The 10,899-nt window shown below is 36.0% G+C and overlaps 1 protein-coding gene across 1 annotated transcript; it reads left to right on the top strand.

Annotated features, from left to right (window-relative positions):
• The first annotated feature begins 612 nt into the window (after window positions 1-612).
• Window positions 613-10,821, top strand: rcor1 (REST corepressor 1). Its single transcript, XM_058749968.1, has 13 exons — window positions 613-2,684; window positions 2,782-2,841; window positions 3,432-3,512; window positions 4,799-4,851; window positions 6,315-6,476; window positions 6,787-6,905; window positions 7,099-7,177; window positions 7,606-7,656; window positions 8,183-8,386; window positions 8,552-8,629; window positions 8,749-8,806; window positions 8,921-9,156; window positions 9,324-10,821. The coding sequence occupies exons 1-13, from the start codon at window positions 2,528-2,530 to the stop codon at window positions 9,363-9,365; spliced, it is 1,380 nt and encodes a 459-aa protein (XP_058605951.1). The 5' UTR covers window positions 613-2,527; the 3' UTR covers window positions 9,366-10,821.
• The last annotated feature ends 78 nt before the right edge of the window (window positions 10,822-10,899 follow it).

Genomic DNA, 10,899 nt, shown 5'->3' with positions numbered 1-10,899 from the left:
TTGCCACCAGCCAATCGCTGCATTGCTGATCACGGTTTCGAGGATCGATACATCTGCCCTTTTTGGGGAACACGAGAATGCGCAGTAATCTTAGACAACTTAATCCAGATATTTTAATCTAATTCGTTTTAAGAACCAAATTAGCCAGAGATCAGTTATCAGGATTAGAAGATCTGGAATCTTACAAATGATCTAAGATGTAATAAGCGACATACGAAGAACGGGCCCCTGGGCTGGGCATGCTAACAAAAAATAAATTGATAACAATAACACTCTTATTTCAGCTGTAAATGAAAACACACACACACACACACACACACGCATGTTAGTATTTGTGGTTTACGGGGACTCTCCATAGGCGTAATGGTTTTTATACTGTACAAACTGTATGTGCTATTGGCCTACACCAAACCTACCCCTTACAGGAAACTTTGTGCATTTTTAGATTTTCAAAAAAAGAAAAAAACACCATTTAGTATGTTTTTTAAGCCTTTTGAATTACGGGAACATAGGCAGTGTCCTCATAAACCGCCTTCAAATTGTAATACCTCTGTCATACCCATGTAATTAAACAAATTAACAAATTGTGTCCCCGTAAACCCCCACACACACACGTGATATTTAACTGAAGTCATTTTTGCTCATCCATATGGGTTGAATTGGCCCATCAAAGGTCAGCAGTGACAATTAATAGCCTACAGTATATTTGTATTTAACAGATTTGAACAGATTATTGCAATTTTGCGTTTTGAGTTTGCATTTCACTGTTTTTATTAATTTCTAGGAATACTGAATTTGGCTTTGAGCAGGTAAATTGAGTAAATGCATGTTTAGCCTAGAACTTCAATAACCATCATGTTTACACAATTGCACACGCCTCTGCACTTACTCCCGAATTCTCTCAACATGGAAACAAGAGAGATCTCAATGAGTATATGGTAAACAAAGTAACTTGTGTTTCTTATGTAAATAAGTAATTCAGATATTTTGTTTTAAATTGAAAAGTAATGTGTTACTCTACTAGTTACTTGGAAAAAGTAATCTGATTATGTAACTCAAGTTACTTGTAATGTTTTACCCACAACACTGGATGCCACCATATAAACAAAGAAACACAATGTGGACATGACAAGAAAATAATACCTTTATATAAATCATAAAGGTTGTGTAGTGCTACAGGCACAGATGTCCTGATGACTTAGTTGTCAAAATCACATGAGATTAGAATGAGACAGAACGTAGATGAGCATTACATTAAATATAATTTATTCTTTCCAAATAGGCTACTAATATAATAACTAATATTTTAAATATTAGTAAGTAATCCAATACTGACTAGAATATATCAATTCAATATTAAATATTCATTAGACACTATAACGGTTTTTTTATTTACTAGTAATTAGTAGTTTCTAGACTCTATTCCAGATTTCAATAGATAGGCTACAAAAGATTTTGTAGATTTTTTATTGAATTTGAATAGAAAAATACAATATATGTAGTAAGTAGTAAGACATGAAATGTTACTAACAATTGGAACAGATCTAGTGTCTCATAAATATGTACTAGTATGTAATAACAAGACACTAACATACTAATTAATGGACAAAATGCAAGGCTGTAACCATGTCTTGAAAAATTGTAATGGATGTAGAAAGTAAATGATATAACTTTTTTTTTTTAGTTGAACTATGCTTTTTAACTTTTTGAGCACATCTGACACTTTTGGGTTTCTTGTCCAAAAAAATAGTTAAACTCTAGTTAAACTAGAACTTAAAATAATATTTTTGTTTTATTACATGACTCTGTGCTAACCATGACCTAAAAACACAGTTAAGTGTGCAAGCCACACATGTTCTAGTTTAGTTCTGTGGATGATAACTCTCCCATTTTGAGTTTTATGAAGCATGTGTGGTGGGTAACGGTATGCTGCAAAACAGCATCAAGAATATCAAATATAAAGGGGATCTTTTTGCTATAGTGATGCATTGATGGGTTTCACTAAACTAGTCCATAAGTACAGAGTGCCGGCTGATGCAACGGCTTATGGTCGTCTAGAGTTGTTTTTCATGCACATTGATGTTTTCTAGACAAACACTGCTTCGACGCTTGGTCTGGGGAAGTAATTAGCTTGTTCATTGTGTGCAGAAGAAGTTTGAATGTCTGCCTTGAAGAGGAACTGACGTTAGCTAAAGCAGGTCAATCAGAGAGAGTGAGAGAGAGAGAGAGTGAGAGAGAGAGAGCTAACGCTAGAGCAGCCGCACTGTCTGCTAGCACTGCAGCCGTATGTGCTTTTATCTGCCTCCAAAGCTAAACTTCACTTATTAACGCGACTGGGGGAAATATTATGCATTCGATGCACCTTTTTGAGTGTTCGTAACTCTATATTGCCAGTTGGGGGAGTTTGCATCAGTGCAGGACGGTGTTATTTGTTTCAGATCAGAGCAGTTGAGCTGAGTTAGCTTAGCTATAGCGAGCAGCCAGCGAGCCCAAGTTCCTTCAAGCTCCTTTGCGTTTCGCTGTCAAGATGCCTGCGATGTTGGAGAAGGGCACCGCTGAGATATCGGGCAAAAGAAGGGGCAGAAACTCTGTGAATAATCCGACCAAAAGTTTTACTTCAAATGGGAACAGCAACAATTCATGGGAGGAAGGAAGTTCGGGTTCCTCAAGTGATGACGAGCATGGTAAGTCATGGTGGTAGCCTCGGTCGCTCTTCACAAGTTCACACACTTCTGATGAATGTAATCAGTTCATTTTATTTGTTCTTTTGTCACTCATAAGGTGCAGGCGGGATGCGAGTTGGACCGCAGTATCAGGCAGTTGTTCCCGATTATGATCCTGGTTTGTGGCTTTTGAGTGTTGGAAGGTTCATTGACAACACAGGGTAGATGGCGTAATAGCCTCAAACACTGTCCGGAATAGTTCGTCCGTTTAGTGCACTTCATGTTCAGCTAGAATAATATTTAAATTTTTATTTATTTTTGTCTCGTTGGCAACTTACTTTGAAAGTGGTCTGTTGTAGTTATGAAAAAGTGGTTAAAACAGAAACAAATTATGAATTAAAAAACTTTAGGTGATTGACTATTGTTTGAAACTTGAGGTGATGATAATGAGCACCTGATGTGTCAATCACTGACTGTATATTTGTTAAGAGAACTGCATTCATTCGGTAATTTTTAAAAAGAAATATCTTCATGTAATTCTGATTTAATTTGTTTAATTTCCCTCAACTTTTAAACATTTCATTTTTATTGCTACTTAAATATCAAAAGATTTGATTTCTTGGATTTATTAGAAGCTTTGTGGGGAAAGGTCTTTGAGTAAAAAAAAAAAACAGAAACAAAATAGTAGTAACATTGATTTTGCTTGAAATCAAAATAGATGGATGCATTCTTGTTTAATCCACTAATGTCTCTCTCTCTTTTCATCAGAGGTAGCAAAGGCAAGCCAAGAGAGAGATAATCTGGGAATGCTGGTGTGGTTTCCAAATCCAAGTATACCAGAGGCCAAATGTGAGTCATTTATGAGTATGTTAATTGGCTCTATAAATATAAAAACAGTTTTTTGTTTTTTTACATAAATATTGGCACTCTTTCTCATTTTACCATGTTACACAGTGGTATTATTCAGACACTTCTGTTGTGTGATTCAAGCAAAAAAAGTGAACACACTCAAAATTTTGATCCGCTTGATCATGCAGACTAGCATCATTAGCCAACAGTTGAGTCTAGCGCTGGACTGTTTGTCAGCCAATGGAAGACAAGAGGCTTGTGCTGATGCAGCCAATGAAACGGATTGTGTTCAACACTGGCTTCCTGTTACTGTATAATACTTTCTGTTTTTTAAAAATAGTATGTGAGATATGCGCCACTGCCAGCAGCATCTTCACACACAGACGAAACTTACTAGAGAAGTGTGACATAATATACCTCTGTAAATAAATACAATTTAAATTCACGTCTCGCACACTTCAGTGCTCTTTGAATGGAACATATACGTTCGCTTCAAACTGGAATCATGGCAGAATATCCTGTGATGTCCACTTCGCAGGGCACGTATAGTCGAATAGAACAAACGTCTGAAGCGATAAGAGAAACATACAAAATGTGCAGAGCAGGGGTACATGAGGACTGGAATTGAGAGCCGCTGTTCCAGAGGAGACAAGAGAGCAGTGGATTTATTGATTTATTTACTGTATATTACGCTGCTGCCACACAGATCTAATATAAACAAAAAATATTCTGTACGTATGCTTCAGATGTGTGCACTCAGAAAACCGTATATCAAAAGTTTAGACTAATATGGTTTAAAATGCATGATTTCAGTGCGATAGACAAAGTCAAACACATTTTTTTAGCAGAGTATATCTACAAGCTGTAAAGGCACAGCCCTATTCTGAAAAAGGGGGCAGGACACAGCAGCTCATTTGCTTTTAAAGAGACATGCACGAAAACATGTTTCTGCTTCCACTAAAAGTAGGCATTTTAAAATGATATAATAAATGATCTGTGGGGTATTTTGAGCTGAAACTTCTCAGACACATTCTAGGGACACTTGAGACTTGTATTAAATATTGAAAAAAAGGGGCATAATAGGTCTCCTTTAAATCAGGCATGCGATAGCATTGAAAAGGCTATAATATAGAAGGAAATATTTTTTGTATTAAATATTTGTGATTCAGTCTATAAAGAAATGTATTTTATATGTGAAATAAATGTTTATAGTGCAAGGGTTTTTAGTTTTAGACATGATTTAATTTTGAGTTATATTCTAATGATTTTTCCCTTGTTTGTTGCAGTGGATGAGTACATTGCAATAGCCAAAGAAAAACATGGGTACAATATGGAGCAGGTAAAATGATTATGTTTGAAAGCTATGCTTATTTGTTGCAGTGAAAATGATGAACTTGAAAGTTAAATTTTTTTCTAGAGGAGAATTTTTGTAGACACTGTAGGCACAATTAGTGATTTTCAATACTCTTTTGATGTATCCTATTGTGACTCGAAAGATAAGGTAAAATATTTCTTTACAGCACAGGGCTCCAGACTAACTTTTGAGAGCAATGGCACCAGCGCCATTAAGTTCGACAGATGGTTGCACCAGAAGCAGATTTGGTAGCGCTGTGGGGGGTATTAAAAATAACAATATTACACATTTATTTCTTGGTAATGCACATTTGATAGTAAAGCACTGAGCTTGAGTTGGGAAGCGTACAAAATTTACTTTTATTAACAACAGTAACATGCGCAAAATCTAAGTTTTATATAGAAAATTTACATTCTACTCTTATTAAATGTACCATTACTCTTCTATAGTATTATACAGAACTGACCAACAACTTCAGTGATTATAAAAGGAGCACTCTTGCTTTGTGTGATTCAGTCGCAAACAGAGAAGTTTGTGTTTTTCAAGGCACTTTGTGACTTTTCTTACTACATACACAAAAAAGAGCAAAACTTTGACAAAATTTGATTTCTTGATTTGATATTTTATAATAGTAATATTATCATTTCAAAATATAAAGCAAAAAGTAGACATGAATGACTAATAAGCCTATAAGTGCTCCTCTGCTGCCATCTGCTGGTTATAGTGGTAATTTGGTGTATTTTTTTCTTTTTTTTCTTTTACATAAGTGTTTGTTTACCACAAAGTATATCTTGGTCACCCCTTTAAAAATAAAATTCAAATTGGATAATTTTTATAGTTTTAAAGCGCTGTAAATAGTTGTGTGAAAAATTAAGTCATTGAAAAGTGCTTGAATTTCTCTTTCAAAAGGTTGTACAAACCCTGAAATGCATAATGTAATGAAATTCAACTATTTCTGCCACAACACCATGGTTATAGTTAGCTTTACTACTTCTGGTTTTCTACGCATGTTCTGTTTGCTCTGTTTATAACAGAATTCTGTGTAGAATTTGAATGCTTCTCATTAGATCTCGCAGCAACCTTATTCATTCTGCAGCAAGTTCAAACGTTTTTTACTGTATCTCGCGGCACTGTGCAGTGCGAGATCAACACTGGTTCCAGAGTAAACCTGTTCTGAGCTCGGACAAGTTTGCTTGCATTAAACGGTCCGCGATGCACTGCTCAAACGAGTAGCGCAGGTTCGTTATGCTTTTGTTTCCCTTGCCGTTTGATGTTTCTCATATGCGACCGCTCACAAAAAATGTCTGGAGCCCTGCTGCATTAATTAAATTTCTCTTGTAGTTAGTTTCACAGTGTCAAACATAAGTCGTCTTTTAAAGTCTAACATTTCAAGTAGTTTAAGTTTTTTTCCATTGAAGTCTCATGATGTGGCTTTCTGTATTTAACAGGCATTGGGCATGCTGTTTTGGCACAAACACAACATTGAAAAATCTTTGGCAGATCTCCCCAACTTCACCCCTTTTCCAGATGAGTGGACAGTTGAAGACAAGGTGCTGTTTGAACAGGGTTTCAGCTTTCATGGAAAGACGTTTCACCGCATCCAGCAGATGGTGAGTGAGATGGCTGAAACCACTCTCAACATTAAAATACAACATGCAATTGCGAGAAGCAGCATCTTCATGTATTGAAGTGACAACCAATCATAAGGAGTCTCAGAAATCCAGCTCATTAATGGACAGTCACTGGTGCATATAAAGACCAAATGGGTTCTGTCAAGTCCTGAATTTTAACACTTTGACTGTTTCTCAAATGGATCGGTGTCAGCTTTGATCATGAATAATGATGTCTCCTTATGGAATGTAAGATATTTCCATCACTTATGTGCTTGATTACAAACAAGTTTTTTTTTTTTTGTTCCAGCTTCCAGACAAGTCAATTGCAAGCCTGGTTAGATTCTATTACTCGTGGAAGAAAACACGCAGTAAAACAAGTGTGATGGACCGCCATGCGCGCAAACAGAAGAGAGACAGAGAGGAGAGGTCAGCAATGGCATGAAGATATTAATAGGATGTTTGCTGTCTCCTTTTGTGTTTTCTTTGGTTTTAAAAGTCTTGATCAAAGATGAGTTGTGCTGTCATGGAATGCTAGCATGATCTATTTTTAGAATATGTTGTCATTGTTGAAAAGGAAATGTCATATTTGAAACTTTTAATCCTTTTTTTTTTCATGTAGTGATGATGAAGGAGAAGAAAATAGATGCATCTCTCCAGGGGTTGCTGAATTGGAGCCAAATAAGGATGAGAAGAAAGAGGTAATATAAATGGGCATTTTTTTTTCTGCACAGTTTTACAACTTTTCAATTGTGCATTAACATAATTAGATGGCTCTTTTTAAATTAAAATAAAACTATGATTAAAACTATACAATGCCCTTCTTACAGCGTTATTGTACATTTAAGCACTGAGTAATAGTAATTAACTACATGTACTAACTATATGGGTAGTGTTAAGATGAGGGCTTGGTTAGTTGCATGTAATTATGCATAATTTATTGTTAATAGTGTTAGAAGTGTTACCATATTTTATTATTAATGTAATTTAATTTATTGCATTTATCTTTTAATTTATTTCATTTTTTAGAGTATTTTATTTTATTGGCATATATTAACTTTTGTCAGTGCTGCTATACTTAACTTATAGAGCATCTATCTCCATAAAAAATATTTGTTCTTTTTTTAAGGGAACATCTGGACCTGAGAAACAAGAGTCAAAACCTGCAGTTGTGCAGAAGGTACAGTACTAAATATGTATTTCTATATATTTCTATTTCTATTCTTATCTACTTATTTTCTTTTTATTTATTAAAAGAAAAAAACTTGACCCTCTAACACTAGCGTTCTCTATTCTTTTTCTATTCTATCTACTTGGTCTCTTTTTAATTATTGTTAAAAAACAAAAACAAAAAAAAAAAGAATAACTTGACCATCTAACGCTAGCTCTATCTATTCTATTTTCTATCTACTTTTGATTCTTTGTATTTATAAAAAAACAAAAACCTTGCTAAATGTACTGTTAGACTATCCGGGACTTGTCACAGCACTTATATATTGTTGCTCTTTTGTTGGTTTGATTGCCTCTATTGTTATCTTTGGATAAAAGCGTCTGCGAAATGATTAAATGTAATATTTTCTTAATCTGTTGTTTTGTTAATGTGGAATGCTCATTGACTGTACACAAGTAGTAAATCTACATCAATAAACACAATTTAAATCAGTCACGGATTTAAATAGCTCTGTGTTTTCGCTGTTTTTCTACAGCCAGCAAATCTTGCAGAAAAGCCAATGCATGTTAAGAAAGAAGTACAGGGACTTGCTGGGAGGAACCTACACAGGGCAAAGAAGAAACCTCCTAAAGGAATGCATTTAATCTCCGATGATGTGGCGGCAATGTCTAGCAGTGGCCCGGCTGCAGTTAGTGTCCTGAGACAGCTGGATATGGAGCTCATTGCCATAAAACGACAGGTTAGCGTTTCTTTTTACTTCTTGGCAACATCACTTTCATCTCAGTGAAACTATAGCTAGAACTAGATGTAAAGCTGACAGAGAGCAATGTAGTTTTGAAGTATGTGATGGTCTTAAACTGAAAAGTTTGAAAATGATGCAAATAACCCTAACCTCTTTTTACAGATTCAGAGTGTTAAACAGAACAATAGTGCCCTCAGAGAAAAGCTGGACACAGGCGTGGATGAGTTTAGGCCATCTGAGGTAATAATGTTCTTTAGAACTTCTTTGCACCACACTCATTTCATAGAGGGCCATCTTTACCATTTTTATGCATTTTATTCACAAAAGGATATACAGTAAACGTGCTTTGTTTTCCTCAGGCTAATCAGAAATTTAATACCCGCTGGACCACAGAAGAGCAGCTGCTTGCAGTACAAGGTATTTTTGGCCACATTTCTCAAATGTTTATGGGGCTTTCTGGATAACGGTGATTATTTAAATGGCAAGTTTTAAGTAGTGAAATTCTGGACAATCATCGATTTCCTCTCTCAGCTATAAGGAAGTATGGGCGGGATTTCCAAGCCATTTCTGATGTGATCGGCAACAAGTCTGTGGTTCAAGTGAAAAACTTCTTTGTGAATTACCGGCGTCGCTTCAACCTGGACGAGGTACTGCAGGAGTGGGAAGCTGAGCACGGGGTGGAGGGACGCAAGGGTTTAGATGAGGAGAAGATGGAGGTGTCATCCGAAGAGGGAACCACCCCTGGACCTTCAGAAAACCAGGCAGAGGTCAGTTTCGCATCAGTACCTCTTAGTTAATGGGCTTTTCCACCAAAATGTGGCTTTAGATTCCAGTCAAGCTGGAAATTCTTATTCTAATTGAAGTGTTTTTTTCCTGTATGTGGTTTTGGTTTATCAATGTCATTTGAGAATAATCATCAAATCATCATTTTCAGGAACCAACGGCAATGGAAACACAAAACCCTTCAGTTTCCTGAGTTCTCCAACAGCGGTCAGACGAGCTCAGATCAGTTAATATCGCAGCTGTGCGTAAGAGGCATTAAGGCTTCAACTGCCTCAAGTGAAGCCTCTTCGTAATGGACATTCCTCCCCCATCCTGGTCCCTCCAACTCCCACCCCTCCTACTGGACCCAGGACTCTCACAAGTGCTACCGCATAGGAGCACAATCTTCACCAAGCTACTCTACGGAACTAGGATCATCACTGCCAACAGAAGTAGAGTTCCTGTCTGGTCTCTACCAGCCTGGTGCTCCAACAGTTATATTCTCCACAAATGGTAATTGGTCTGTTATGGTGGGGAATAAAACACCCATATATCCATCCCAACGTCATTGGACAGCGAATTATGATCTTGAAAGATCTCTTACGGAGTCTGAAGGAGTTTAATGTCACTTGACATTCTCTCTTTCTTGATATAAACATAGGACTTTGACTTGGTCCTAGTCTAACATCCCTTTCCAGTTACTTTTTTGTTACTGTAGCATATTATCTAGTTATATGATTTGCTATTTTAAAATAGGTTTGGGGGGTTAGTTGATCTCTGGTTGGATTGTTAAGCTATTTATTTGCATAAAAAGTGAATTATATGAACTGCACTGTATAGATACAGTGAAATGCCAGTGTAGATGAAATTTAAATAATTTTAATACCAATTTTAATATTATTCTTTTAAAAATGAGAAGATTTGCAGCTCTAATATTGTTTAAGTGAGTTGGTTTAGTATTAGGTCGTAATATATACTGTTTAATCATGGACCCTTGTACATGGTGTATTTGAAATGCATTTTATCTCAAAAGGTTTCTTGGCTGAGGCCGTTGACTATAAGAACAGGCACAGAGTGTTGTAACTGAACGGGAGGTATTTTTTGTTCTTGCTCGGATTTTTAAAATCTTATTTTGAACTGTTTTGCATGCATGAACAGTTTCTTCTTCATGCCAAGGTCAAGCTTTTCACCCTCTTAGGGGTGTCTGAACGTATATGGATTGCCATTTGTAGGTAAGAATTTCAAAATATGGCAGCACATCTAAAATTCTACTACTATTCCATGCTTGTATGTGTTTTTCCACACATCCTAATTTATTATGGTGTTTGGAGATGAACTTTAGATGGGTTCATATTGTTTGTTTTTTTTATGTTTAATTTGAAAATGGAATAAGTTATTTAAAAAGTACATGCACTCTCACTTGTTTTGACCAACTTTTTCCCTCTAATAACTGTAATGGTACCATACATGTGTGAACTCCTTTTAAACTTATTATGCGTGCAGATAACATGTACATGGTTGGGGTGAAGTTCTGTGTGTCTGCGTGTGTGGGTGGGAGCTAATGTGGTCATAGACTGTGACCCGTATATGTAATCAGTTTATGTCACATTAGGCATAATAAATCCCTTAAGTTTATACTGTCAAATGCATTGAGTGTTATTCAACCTCTGTACATCACATTTAGTCCATTAATATTCAATATTCAATTGCAGTGGTAACACACTTTCACTATATTAACTTTATATGTT

This window comes from Onychostoma macrolepis, chromosome 17 (genome assembly GCF_012432095.1).
Source record: "Onychostoma macrolepis isolate SWU-2019 chromosome 17, ASM1243209v1, whole genome shotgun sequence".
Classification (NCBI taxonomy): Eukaryota; Metazoa; Chordata; class Actinopteri; order Cypriniformes; family Cyprinidae; genus Onychostoma; species Onychostoma macrolepis.
The sequence above is the reverse complement of the archived record's forward strand: the minus strand, read 5'-3'. Positions and strand labels throughout refer to the sequence as shown.

Coding starts and splice junctions, on each gene's coding strand:
- rcor1 (XM_058749968.1), top strand. CDS start 2,528: ATGCCTGCGATGTTGGAGAAGGGCACCGCTGAGATATCGGGCAAAAGA. Junction 3,513..4,798: donor AAGTATACCAGAGGCCAAAT/GTGAGTCATTTA, acceptor TGTTTGTTGCAG/TGGATGAGTACATTGCAATA. Junction 6,906..7,098: donor AAGAGAGACAGAGAGGAGAG/GTCAGCAATGGC, acceptor TTTTTCATGTAG/TGATGATGAAGGAGAAGAAA.